The following is a 13915-nucleotide window of genomic DNA, read 5'->3' as shown; positions in this document are numbered from 1 at the left end:
ACAGTCGCTACATAGGCCCTGCCCCCTTCTCTCCGTTGGCCTGCTGCCTTGTCAATCATCGCCGCCATTCCCGCCCCTTTCCGGTAGGGGGAAATGCTAGGTAGGGAAGGGCGGGGGGACGGGGGGAAGAAGAAAGGGAAAGAAACCAATGAGACTTTAGGGAAGGAGCAGCTCCGCGACGGAGCGACAGGCGGCGCGGCCAATAGCCGCGCTCCTTCCCCCTCCAGCTCCCTCCCGCCAGGGCGGTGGGGCAGCGGGGCGAGCCTACCGCCCCCTGGCCCGTTGGTCTGTCCCACTCCGGGCCTGGCGGGCTAGGTTGAGTTAGCGGCTCGGACCATTGCACACGGCGGGCGGAGGGGGGTGCGGGAGAGGAGGAGGAAGAAGACGACGGCGGAGGAGGTGGCGGGGGGGGCGATTTAAAGAGACAGGAGCGGGCGGCCGGCTGGGGGAAGCAGGCGCGGCGGCAGGCGGAGACTCGCCCCCCTTCCCCACACACGCTCGCTCACACCGCGGCCAGGGTCGCCGCCGCCGCCGGCCCCCCCTCCCTTCCTCCCTCCCTTCCCCTCCGCTTCCCAGCGGCCTCCATGAGGTAGAGGGAGCGGCGGCCACTCCGGGGGCGGCAGCGGCCGCTACAGCCGCCGCCTCCTCCTCCTCCTCGCCTCAGAGAGCCCCATCTTTGTGTGTGTGAGGGAGAGGGAGGGCGGGAGGGAGTGCGCGCTGCCCGCCCGCCCGCCCGCCGCTGCCGCCGCGCTTTGTTCGGAGCCGGGGGGCCGTGGCGGCGGGGAGCCCCGGCTCTATGTGCCAGCCGCTCCCCGCGCCCCCACAGCAGCCTGCGGGGGCGGCGGAGGCCGCGCGGCCGGAGGCGGCGTGAGGGGCCGGAGCCCCTGAGGGAGGGCGGGCGCGCGGCGGGGGGAGGGGGGGCGCGGGCGGGCGGGGAGGGCGCGCGGCCGCCCCGGCCCGTGTCCGCGTCCGTGCGGCTGCTGCTGCGGAGGGGGGGAAGGGGCCGGCTCGCTGCCCGCCGGCCCGGCCCGTCTGCGGGCGGATTGATGTGGGGGGGTCTGACATGAGTCCGCCGGCGGCCGGGTGCTGCCATGTGACCGGCTTCAAGGTGGAGAACTGGAAGCAGAACCTGCGGGCGATTTACCAGTGCTTCGTGTGGAGCGGCTCGGCCGAGACCAGGAAGCGCAAGGTACCCGGGGGCGGCTCGCGCCCACTCCCTCCCCACCCCCCCCCCACCACCTCCACACGCGTTCCCGTCCCTTCCCCTCCCCTCCTTCCCCCACCGACCCACCCGCCCCTGCTCGCACACGCACTCCTCCGCCCCGGCCTGCCCGCCGCGGCGGCGACAGCGGGAGGGACGCGTCCCCCGCCCGCCCGCCCTGCCCACGGGGCAGGTGGGCCCGAGCCTCCCCCCGCTGCGCGCCCGGGGAAGGGGCCCGGGCTGCCGCACGCGGCCGTGGGGGGGGGGGAGGGAGGGAGGAGGAAGCAGTCGGTTGCCTCTGGCGGGGGAAGGAAGGGAGCGGGGAGGGGAAGCGAGGCCGCGGCGGGACGGGGGGAGCCCGGCCTGGCTGACTGCCTCCCCTCCCTACCCACCCACCCACCTGCCCCGGCGCCGAGGGCTCCGCGCCGCCGCCTGGAGGTGCGGGCGGCCGCGAGGAGCTTCCCGGAACGCGGCGGCGGGGGAGGGGAAGGGAGGCCCGGGGCAATGGGCACGTCCGGCCTGCGGCGGAGCTTTGTGCCGGCGGGGCGGCGGCGCCCCGGGAGGGCGGGGGTGGTTGTGGGGGGGGGGGGGAGGAGGCGGCGGGGCCTCCCGCGGCGGCCCCCGCTGCGGCGCAGGGGAGCGGAGCGGCGCCGGCGCTGCGCACCCGCCTGCCCCGGCTCCCAGAGTCTGTGGGGTGACTCCCCCCCCTCCCCTTTTATTTTAGAGAGGGTGTGCTGCATGTAGTGATAATCCACTTGGAAAATGGGATCCCTGCTGGAGTAAGGGGCGGGGTGGGGGGGAAGGAGAAAGGGATCTGACTCAGTGTTTAGTGCACGGGGAGGAAGGGGCGAGGGGGTTTGGCTCTTGCCTGTGTGGTAGTGCTTGGGGCACGCGTTACACGGACGAATAGCAGAAAAATCCATATTGGCGAGGGAAAAATGTGAGGGGAAGGGCACTTCTTTCCCACGTGTGTGCTAAAATTAAAGCTGTATCCAAATGCATGTTTCTGGAAGACTTCTAACTATTCAACTAATTACTGTTTTCCCTAGAATCAACTAGTTCTTTCTTCAAAGTGACTTTGCAGATTTCTATCTGTGATCGTATTAATGAGTGAGAAGGGGAGTGCAGCAGCTACGTGTAGCAGCGAAACTTGTTTTTGGGGGACACTACAGGTTCTGTTTATGTTGGAGCAACCCATTGAAAACTTTCTGATCCCAGTTGCTTTGCATTAAGCTGTTCAGCTTATTATTCGTAATAGGTCTAGTAATGGTATGAAAGATGTACTCAGGGATGAGCTGGTTAGCAATTGTTTCCTGTATTCAGTTTGTATTCTCAGTACAACCTCATTTTCCAGTCTTATATTTAAAAGAGAGAAAATGGAAACCCAGAAGAAACATATTTTAAACGTATTTAGTCACTTGATAGTCCTGCAATATAATCAAAGTTGTTTTCAGTATTTATAATCCTCTACAAATTAATATTATGAAGTATAGTAATACAAATCTGGTTTTATTCAACCCTTAGTGTGTCACAATACAAATTGGCATACGATACATGGTACATATAGCTTAAATAGAGGAAAAAAAAATTGTGCAGGGGGGCTGTGGAAGAAAAAAAGAGAAGTGAGGTAAGATGTAACTGACAAATATCAACCAAGTGTTATTTTGACGACTGAAAATAAAATTTCATTAACCAAACTAGCACCAGCTTTCTTTTTCAGTGTGAAGTATCCCTTGTAAACTAGGTATTATTTGTATGCTGCAGCATTTTTTTTTCTTCTGAAATCTAACAGTAGTAATGTGCTCATTGCTGGAAAAACAGCTGGAAGCAAGGATTTTTCCACTGTAATCTGTTCTCACCTCTTCTTTACCTCGTTATATGACTAGGCTTATAAAGCAGAAAAGGATTGTTTCAAACTTACCTATCATCTCGAGGAAAGCATCAATTTTCCAAGCATATACTGAAAAAGCAAGATTCTTTTTTTGATTTTTGTTTTTCAAGCAGGTTACCGCTCTGAAAATAGTTGGATTTTGAATTCAGCCAACCTGAAATGTATGGGAATAAGTGATCACATCTTGGGAAGTGGCTAGCTGAATTTGGGGTTCAGTTGCTAGGCTGCATTTGTAAAGGCTGATGACAGTATATAGACGACAGCTACGGTATTTACCTCTCCTGAATAAGGACGTTAGACCTTCTCCCATGGAATTTTTCTTGGCCAAAATTCTCTGTCCATATATATGACTTACAGTTTTACATGTAAAACTTGATCAGATGCGTTTTCTGTTTGGAGGCATGTTTATAGTCTAATAACTAGAAGAGAGTCCTGTGGCCTTTGTCTATGTTTTTCTTTTTAGCTGCATAGCTCTAACTTTTTGAGAGTGTCTGTCGGAGAGAATTCTTGTTTTTTACTCCTAGCCAGAATGATGAGGTAGATTTAAAGAAGGTTTTGGTAAAAGGTAATATTCTTATCTATGGCAAAACCAAGGATAATCACCATCTAATTTATCACAGTAGAAAACATTCTGAATATGTAATTGATCATTAATGGGAGGTGCTGAATAATTCAGCTGTTCTTCAGATGAGCATAGCTGTAACAACTGTCTTGGCTGTCTGGTGATAGATAGCTAGATGTTAAATTGTTAGGTTTCTAGAATGCTAACGTTCTGCCTCTTCTAAGGCTGTCTTAAAAATCTAGATAGCAGTCGAAACTGCAGGGGGCAGAAAGTGTCCATTCCTCCTGTTTTACTTGCACTGCTTACTGCATTATGCTTTGGAAGACCATTTTAACACTGCTTGCTGTTTGTTACTTGTTTTTAATGTGTGCCTTTTCTGAGAATAAGCTTTTATGAGCTTCAGCTCTTAGTCCAGTAGGCTTTAAATTCAGAGTTTAAAATAAAATAGCTGTAAAGAGATAGCTTTCTAACTATAAGCTATATCTGACAGGATATTTGAATTCTCAATCAGCAGTGAGAAGTAATAATGAACGTACCTTTGTAGCTGATGACATTGGAATTGGAATTTTGGAGAAGGCTTCAGGAGTGTGCTTGCCTCCTAAGCTTTGTGTGCACTGTGAGTTTTAGCTGTCATAATGGTGCATCGTTATATCTGCCTTAAGGAGCTACGCTTGCCTCTTGGCTGAAGTAGTAAAGTGCAGCAGTGGTAGTACATGCTGTTTTATGGAAAGGCTTTGCCATGATGTAAACGCGTTGTTGATGATAAAGCCGAAGTGAAGATGAAACCTGACTGTCCGATGGTTTGAAGATTGGAACAGGAAAAGAGGTAGAGGAAGAAATCTAAAAGACGACTCTTGAAGTTGTAACGATCGTGATTAAAAGTTCAAACTAGATTTCAGCGCTTCAGTTGTATGTAATGTGACACAGAATTAGGTTCGACTATCTTGGCTTTAGGACTTTGACCAGTAACTCTTGATTTTTTTTTTTTTTCTTAATTTGTAGTGGTTAGAATCTGTTTAATAAATATGAGCTCTACTATCAACTTCTGTAGGTCATGGACTTCACTCTGAATATTTTGTTGTGGAAATTACCTCACGTTTAATTAAGTGACATGGTATAAGATGTCCTTAAATCTGACAACCTCCTCCCCTTCAGGAATTAAAGAACAGACTGAGGATGCTAAAAAGACTTTCTTTCCTGTCCGCTTGTTTCCATTTTGTCTGTAGGGTCACACTTCAAAAGCTTTGCTTATTTCTTTAGAATTACAGATGAGGAAAAAATCTGTTTTGCCGTGCTGAACGTTGTTCCTAGTCCCCCTCAGTGTGCAGTTAGACATATATGTGAATCTTTGTATCTAGGAGTTGGTAAGTAATGGCTTCAGCCCTTGAAGGGCAGCTGAATTTACAATTGAATTCTGTCTTATTGGACCATACACCTTGGAGGGAAAACTATCTTTCCTCTTCTGCATGGCTTTTACTCTCACTGCTCTATAAAGATACTCAATGGTAAAAGTGAACTACTAGGTATGGCCGCAGTCATGATATGCACAACGTCCTCGCTGTAATTCCAGAAGTGTTCAGTACTTATGCCAATAGATCAAAGAATAACTGTTGGGGGCTGCCCGCTGTCATTTATAGTAGATGCACTCTAGCATATTTCTTCTGTTTGAGAGCTTCTGTTGCTTTCTTTCCCCCATTATTCTCTCTCCACGTGGGGCACTCCAAACCCATTGAAGCCTTCAAATATGAAGAAACATTTCATTTATAGGTGATGACCTTTCTACTAGTATCCTCCTCCCCATTAACATGTATGCACTTCAGACTTCCAGGCCTTGGTCTATTCTGATACTTCACAGAGAATTAATTCATAGATATTTAAAACTGGAATGACTGGTTCATTTCCTGACTTTCAAGGTACAGAAAGTTTAGTAATCTCTTGGCAAATAAATGCTGTGTCATGTTTGTTTCAGCAAATTTTATGGTTCACAGTCTAAATCAATGTATTAAGTTCTAGCTAAAAAGACTTGCTTGTAGCTGGGGGTGAGCTAATGGTGGAACTACTCATAGACTGCCTGTTGAGGCTTGCTCACTTGCTTTCTGCCTTCCAGCCTTGTCCATGTACCTGTCCAGGAACAGGAGGATGTTGCTGAAATGATTTGCTTCTTACCCAACAGATGGGCAAAGAACTTTATCAGGCTGTTTTGCCTCCTCAGACTCAATGTTTTGGTTTCTTAAACTAATAAGGAAATCTTAGCTTGTTTTTCCTTAACTTTTTTTTAGCATATGCACCAAACTTTGGGATTACAAATCCTGTGGAGAATTTGAAAGAGGAGTCCAGGATTCAAGAAGCATATCTCTTTTTTTCAGCTGCATACTCCGCTTTGGCTGCCTATGTGAGCTGTCTGATTCACTCAGGAAGGATGTTCTTCTTTGCCCTGTGTTGTGGGAACTACCTTCTCCCCGAAGGCCCATGAGAAGTGTCAAAATCAACTGCAAGCTTGTTCAGGAAGCCTCCAGTTTCATAACTGAACAACCTTTCTTAGTCCTTAAGCTCTAAGGAGTAAAAAGGTCCTTAAACCTGCTGAAGGTAATGTTCTCTTTCCTCTTGGTGCAAAGGCACAATCTTTGGTAAGAGAAATCTTAAGGCACTAGATTTTAGCTTCATACATGGTGGACCGTCATATATGTGGGCTTCTGTTAGCAAAACCAGGTTGAGAATGCTCCACTGATCTTATGTCTTCAGCATCAGAGAAGAATTTTAATACAAGCCCTTCCTCTTCTTGGCAGTGTTAGTCCCTATTTTGTATCTTCTACCGTGATTTTTAAAAATGCAGTTAGTTTTTGGGGCAAAGGTTAGAAATTAGCCCTGTGTGATGACCTCTGAGGTAATGAATAGCGATTCTTGAATTGTGGGATTTGAACCATCAGGACTTACGGAACACTTGCTCGTCTCTCTCTCTCAGGTCAACACTGTAGTCTGAGTTAAAGGCTAGACAGATCCCTATCACCGAGGCTGACTCATGAGTAGTAGTTGTTATGGAATAATCTATTTTTTTTTTTTTTTTCCTGATATGGGGAGGATGGAGAGACAAAAGAGTGAAGGAAATACAGATTTCCCCAGGCTTGTCTGTTCTCTGCTACAGGGAAAGAAGATGGAACTTCTGGTTAAAGGGGAATGGTTGCATTGTACACCGTCTGGCTAAGGAAAAAAAATAAGGATATTCTGGGCAAGAAGGCTTTTGGGGGGGGGGGGGGAGTAGTCTTATCAAGTGTCAAGGTTGCTAATAGCTAAGCTGGGCTTTTTGGGTAGTGGTAGTATCTCTGGAATTTTGTCTGAAGTTAATGATTTTTTTTTTTTCTTAAGACCGAAAATGTTGACAGTTTCCATACTAGAATGCCATCTAGTAGTGTGAAGGTGAGCAGAGTGGAACAGCTTTGTTTGATTTGTTGGACTCTCTGTTGAGCTTTATTTTAAGCCATTAAAGCTTTAAACGCCAAACAAAGGTTAGTTGACATCTTCATTTTGGTGTCAGGCCTTAATCTGCACTTTTAATGTGAAACTGGAGCTGCAGATCAGTTCTAAACCTTCTACCCTCCTCCTTTCGTTTGAGGATTTTCTGTGTTAGTAACTGGAGTACCAAATAAGTGAATAAGTGCTAGAAACAGATAGCACCAGCTGCCTGCTTGGGACTTGCTGACTCCCTCTTCTGACTTGTTTCTTCAGAGTCTTTGAGCAAAGCAGTACGCTGTCCTTTGGGATGTGCTCTAGGGATCCTGCTTCCCAACAAATGCTGTTGCAAATGTTAATTTGATTCCCTAGGGTGGCTGCAATGACTGATCTGTTTTAAACCAGAGAAAGATTAACTCATTTTAAAAGCTTGCATCTTACACATTAACCCTAGCACCCGTAGTTTTTCCTGTCTATGAGCGATTGAGTTGGGGCTATGGTTTCTTGATGTCTGTTTCCTGGTAGATATAGGGCTTCCATTTCATTTGGCTGATAGCTCCTGGAAAAAGCTTTTTTTTTTTTATTCTTGTAGTTCTATGATTTTTCGAGGTTTCTGTGTGTGACACATCACAGCATCTAAGGTGATGGAGATGTGTGTGTACTCTTGCTTATATTTCAGTCGTAATGGCATCACACGAAAGGTAATCTGAAGATGACCCGTGTATATTTTGTTGGATTTACTGCAACTGAAATTTTTTAAAAAGTAATCTTCCTTAACATGCCAAGAGTGACCTTTGTTAGAGCTTTTCTGGGCTTGCACAGAAAGCTGCCTATAGGAACTGTCTCCGTTCTTTTGCTAAGCTATGGGCAATAGAGCTAGGCGAGCGAAAAAATATGATGACATTACAGTTGATTCTGTTATCCTGGACTTTGTTGTCAGCAAGCAGTGCTGGAGAGTAGAGAGCGTCGTGTTATCTGAGAGTCCTCAACTGGCAACCTTTTCTTAGCAGAAGCAATTCTAGGAACTGATAGATGTAGTCTGACGGGATGAAAGCTGTCTTGGTAGTTGTATTCTTTTTCATATTGATTTGGCAGTCCTTTATGTACACTTGCTTAATTAAAAGAAAACTTTGCTGCATTGGCTAGTAACGTAATCAATGTTGTAAAGAGTTGCTCGTTGCAAAATTAACCTGCGTTCTGGTTGGTTCAAAGCATCTTTCCAAACTGTGGTGCCACGTTACTACAACTTGCATAGCAACTTCAGGATGGTTCATGGCATACTGTAGGGATAGGACAGCCTACATCATGTTGATATTTGTCATTTAAGAAAAAGAATCATTCTATTTATTCCAAGACTTAGTTGACTATCAGTAAGGTGAACTGTTACCAGACACCAGGTGACTCAAAGTAACCTGAGTTTCACTTTATCAGTAGGTAACTGATTAGCAAGCAGTCTGTCTTGTGAAATACAGCTAATACTTGAACTTTTTAAAGTCATCGACTTACGTAGAACATCACTCAAATTTTTTTAAAAACTCTCCATTATCTTTAATGTGCTTTCAGGTTTCTTCAATTTTTCGGTGTCTCTGATGCTTTTCCAAGTTGGTAGAGAATGACTTTTTTTCCCCCCTTTCCTGTGTTAAATGGAGCTTGAAATTAACATGACTCTTCTTGTCTACCTTCTGCATGGTATCATTGATGATGTCAGCACATCCCTGGAAATATTTCTGTGAAGATCTACAACGTACTAAATCTGTCAGAGTTAAAAAATTGGGTGTTGGACAAGGTGAAGCTTGCAAAACTAGTGGACGCGGTAACAAAACTTGTTTTCAACACGCGGTATCTCCTTTTAGCATAAATATTGAGGTCAATGTAAATTCTGATTGTTTGTAACAAATTCTGGCAATGTTAAATGTATCAAATGCATGAAATCTCTTCATCTTATTATAAGTAGTAGTGAGAAGCAGCTTGCTAAATAGAACAGTGACTCAATAAGTCTGAAAAGAGAACTTGGGTTGTCTTTGTACCTAATTGCACTTACAGAATTAAATACTTCTATACTGTGCTACTTTTGCACTCCAAAAGTTAGTTTGTGCACACACAGTTGAGCTCTTCAGCACGTGCGATGTAGGTGCATACATATAAGATGATAACTATATATATATGTTCATTGAGTTGTATTTGCGTAGAATTAGATTGTAAAGGTAATTAATCTAGTTATCAGTTAAAAGATTATTGGAACGTTTATCTTCTTTCTTTAGCGTCTTATTTAGCCCAAAGCTGAACGTTTCAGCTCTTACCCTCGTATATTAAACCCAGTTGTTGGCATCCATGCATGTGTAAAGCCAGAATTTTAAAGGTAATATGCAGAACTTCACAGAATGAGAATTACAAAATTAGTAATAAAACTTTTTTTGCCTAAATGCACAAAAGACCCGGTAGCATTTGAATATGGTTAAGTGAGTTGGATGAAGGAGTATCAAATACTGACGTGACACGGAGTTTCATTTGTAGCAATCGCCTTGCTTGTCACTCAGAAGTTTATGCATCTAAATACCTTTTTTGTTTATTTTCTTAAATAGAATTTGGCCTCAAATTCATCTTACTGAATTTACTCTCAGGACTTATATGGTTTTGCTTCTGTTTTTAAGGGGGGGGGGGGGGATTGTTTTCCGCACAGTATAGACTTGAATTTTATTGCCTCAGTCTGTTAGCCTGTGGAGAGGAAACAGTAGCTATCACCTTATTTTTACTTTTTTTTTTTTTCCATATTTTCTGGAAAAAAAAAAAAGGAGAAGATGAATCTCTTCTCTCTTCCCCCTCCCATTATCTCTGGGAACCATCTACTGTTACTTGACAAAGTTTGTGTAATCATAATTTGGGCTCCTGTGTATTCAAACTTGTTATTGCATGCAAGTCAGATGGTAGCTTGTAAGGGACATTCTTTAGAATACGCTTGGCAAATAAAAGGTTTATCACACAGCAGATGTATGTGAGCTTCATAAGTGAAGATACCTGGGATAGCTGACTCATTTCAGTACCTCATTTTCATTAGAGGAGGTTTTGTAATCCTGTGCTCTCTGGTGACAAATGCATGATTTGTCTTAGGTTCTATGTTTTCCTTTCCTTTGCTGTGTCTGGTTACCTTCACGTTACTGCCCAATTTTGTTCTTACACTGAATCACCATCCTGCTTGTCAGCTAGTGACCAGGGGCCAAATTCTCATATGATCTGTGTTTTGTACATTGCTGATTTCTGTCGTGCTCCCTTAGCAAGCATCCCCCAAAACATTTTATTTCTGTGCTCTCCTCTTTACTTGAATGTGTTTATTTGGACTGCTAACGCTCGCTGTTAATTCTCTGACTGGTTGCTCAGGGCTGCAATTTGTGTTCCTGGTAGTGGAATGATCTTAACAGTAATGTGGACAATAGAATGAGCAAAGGCATGAAACTTCCTTCAAGAGTTCTTGTTAGTTACAGGCATGAAGAAGGACAAGGCCCTCTTTTGTCGTTGTGGGGTTGTTATCTAAGGAACTTGATCTTATACTTTATCCAGCATAATTAGATATTACTATCCTTCGTGATGAGATTCTTTGCCATGTAGTAGTTTGGCTTGTTATGGCTCTTCCTGATGTTTAAATTTTAGTGATGCCTCAATGAATTCAGTTTCCTCGTTGCATCTCTTTATAATTATATGTATTGATTCAATTATCAGAATTGATTCAAACTTGCATGTGCAGAAGAGTTGCTATTAACCACTTGTTTGCTCATTGAAGGGGCACACAAAGTGCAATGGAAGGGTACCAAAGTTCATAATTTAGTTTATGGGCCAATGCTGTTTCCTTGGGGAATAGTGGGTCTGTGAAGTAATGTCGAGTTAAAAATGAAAAATGCACGTGGAACATTAGTGAAATTGGTTTGTGATACTAAGTAAATGTTTTGTTCATCCAAACGGTAAGTATTTTGCAGACAGGGAAACTTAGAAGGAGGGATCACGATACGCCTGAGGTCACAGGGGAATGCCAGAAGTGGAATGCAAGTGTTTCAGGGCCTTATCGCAAGATTCAGGAAACAGGAGGCAGAGGTTTTCTTGTCTGTCTTAGGCAGCATACTGCAAAAGTTTGGCTGTGGAAAAACAAACATTCAGCTAAGAACTCCAGTTCAGCAGTGACCCGAAGAAAGGCTGTATTATACCAGTTCTGTGTAAAGCATGTTGTTTCTGCAGATCCAAGCTATTTAGCAAACACAAGTTGTTTTAAGCAGTGGTAAAAAGAACAAAGGGAAATGTCAAATTTGGTAAGTTGTCTTTTCCCCCTTAATGTCATATTTCAAAAGACTGAGTTAAAATTTAAAACTAGCTATGTGGGTCTTAATGAGATATGAAAACATGATGGAATTGGCAAGTGGTCTGAGTAAGAAAAATGCTGTTCAAGTGCAGTGCAACACGTGTAGTAGCAGAGCAGTTAGTGTTTGGTTTACTAGAGGAGCGAGAGGTAGGAAGTTTGGACCTCTCTCTGCATTATCGCTGAGGACTAGTGATGGAGGAACATGAAATCCACAGCCAGAGAGCTGGGTAAGTGAGTCTTTTCTTAGTAGTCTAAGGAGTTACCTGCTTTTGACTGAATGTTCTTGCTGTCATGCAGTTTGCTGCATTACGTTGGTGCAGTTGTGCTGGGAGCCAGTAAGAAGAACAGATAAGAATGAAAAATAACTTTTTTCTTTCATGTCAGTAATATTCCAACTTGGTTTGCTGTATCATATGAGTCAATGTATGTCAATGTACAGCTGTTCTGGCACAGCAGAGTTGGTAGCTTGAAGGGAGGAGTGCCTGGGTGATGTGAGAGGAGGTGAGTGGTAGGGCTCGGGGGCTGCTTAAGACAGTTTGAGTAACAATTGCTCCCAGTGTGCAACTGCTGCCTTTCTCCTGGCTTTGCTACTGACAGAATCTGAATGTTCTCTGTGTGGCTAATGCCTAACTTCATTTGAAAAGTTCCATAAATGTAGAGCTGTATTACTGGGTGATTGTACTTGCTACTGCAAGTACTGTCATTCTTTCACAGATATACCAGTGTGTGCTGAGGCCAGTATGTGAAACATGTCTTTTTGGTTTGCAACCGTTAGAACTTGTTCACCGTATGCAAATAACTTGCTTATATTCCAGTTTCTATGTGAAAAATAAGTGCTCCAAGGAGTGTAGAATGCCTATAATCTGTGATCAGCTGTTACAGAAAATCCACTTTTCCTATTACTATTCATTTCATTAAATTTAATGTATTTTTCTAAGTAATGAAGTTATGCGCACTTATTTCCTTCTTTAAACAGGCCTGTCTCTAAGTTAACATTACTATGTCTTTTCTAATCAAACTCCATTAGGATGTTTTGACACTTTTCTTTTTCTTTTTAACGTTTGGTTTAAAGCATCTGGTCATGGTTCTCGGATGTGCCTAGCTCATGCTGCATATAACTGAGGATGATGGGATAATGGGATTATAAATCAGCTATTTATGGTACTGGTTTTCTCTGGCCTACTCCCTTGTGTAGTCTAGAGCAGCCCGAAGGCTGTTCTAAACTGTGCCAGCTGGCTATAGCCCTGAGGGACTGGTATGCCAGATGGAGACAGCAGGAGAATAGCAGCATTCCAGTAAAACCCTAGCGCGCGCGCGCGCTTCCTAGGTTGAGCGGAGATGCTAGCTCTTTACCACCACATCAGGGCATTGCTGGGCAAGGCGTTGTGCTGGTACTCAGTTACTCTTGTACTGGTACAGCAATGGAAGAGAGTGGAGTAGGGTCTGTGGATCTGTTTTTGAGGTGATGCATAATGCAGGATTCAGCTTTTAAAGCATAACGTGCTAGCATTTTCTTTTTTTCTAGTCTTATGCTTCCTTATTATATTCATGAGATATCATGTTCCATAGCTTGTACAGATAATCAGATCAAAATTTATTTACTCTATTGGAATACTGAGTAAATATGGTGTTTCCTCATGTGCTATCCTGCATATTACTGGCTGAAAATGAGTACTCTTAAGCATGCTTGAAATGGACAGTTCTGAAAGTTTCAATCATTTCATTGGTAAGCTGACTTTTTAGCTTTTATTGAAAGAAGTTAGTGTGTTAGAAAACCAATAAAATCTGTAGTTGGTATTAACCAACTACATGTTGGTATGTTCAGGTAGGCCTGTTGCTGGTCCACCTTGACTCTGCGGTCATCTTTGCCTTCCAGAACAAGCCGATAGAGTTCTCCAACAGCAGAATAGCCACATACGCAGGAGATCTTCCTTGCAAAAATATGCATTGCAAAATTTCCACCTTGTGGAGGTGAGGGTAGTGAACAGGTAAAATCCTGGAAGAATTGACTGATGACCGCTAAAACAGCAGATGCTTTCTAGAGGAGCTGAGAGACCCTGACTTATCTGATTTCTCATTGTTCTGTTGCCCCACAGGATGCTGTTCTCGTTGCCCCGTTAATGCAGATAACAGTTCTAATCCAGTAGCCCAAAATAGCTGTCAAGCCAGGATTTTACTCTGGTGGTATTTGCAGGCACAGATAGTTGATGTAACCCAATATACTGAACTGTTTAGAGGAGGGGAAAAAAAAAAAAGTGCTTAAGCTTATTTTGGTCAGATTTTTCAAGTGTCTGATTTAAATAAGCTAATTAACTTGGTATGGTAGTATGTAAAAAGGCATTTTCATCTTCTCTGAGATTAGCTGTCAACCTCCAGACTTGTACAGATACTAGTGGGAGTAAGCAAAGATGTATCACGTATCTTCTCTGCTCCAATGACTACAGATACTGGGGGACAGGATTGTGGAGA

The 13915-nt window shown here is 44.4% G+C and overlaps 1 protein-coding gene across 14 annotated transcripts in view; it reads left to right on the top strand.

Moving 5' to 3' along the window:
* The first annotated feature begins 276 nt into the window (after positions 1 to 276).
* The window catches only part of USP22 (ubiquitin specific peptidase 22), a 114015-nt gene continuing 100376 nt past the window's right edge, over positions 277 to 13915 (top strand). Inside the window, exons 1-2 of one of the 14 annotated variants that reach the window (XM_068907863.1) lie at positions 277 to 399; positions 1109 to 1189. Coding sequence is in view for 4 of the 14 variants with exons in the window: in XM_068907853.1 (XP_068763954.1) it covers positions 1064 to 1189 (126 nt within the window). In the remaining 10 variants the exon portion in view is untranslated. Of the gene's footprint in view, positions 400 to 426; positions 681 to 934; positions 1190 to 5933; positions 6241 to 13915 lie in introns of those variants that run through there. The other 13 variants (XM_068907860.1, XM_068907867.1, XM_068907862.1 and 10 more) reach the window with 13 other exon arrangements.

The sequence above is a fragment of the Struthio camelus genome, chromosome 15 (genome assembly GCF_040807025.1).
Source record: "Struthio camelus isolate bStrCam1 chromosome 15, bStrCam1.hap1, whole genome shotgun sequence".
Taxonomy (NCBI): Eukaryota; Metazoa; Chordata; class Aves; order Struthioniformes; family Struthionidae; genus Struthio; species Struthio camelus.
The sequence above is the reverse complement of the archived record's forward strand: the minus strand, read 5'-3'. Positions and strand labels throughout refer to the sequence as shown.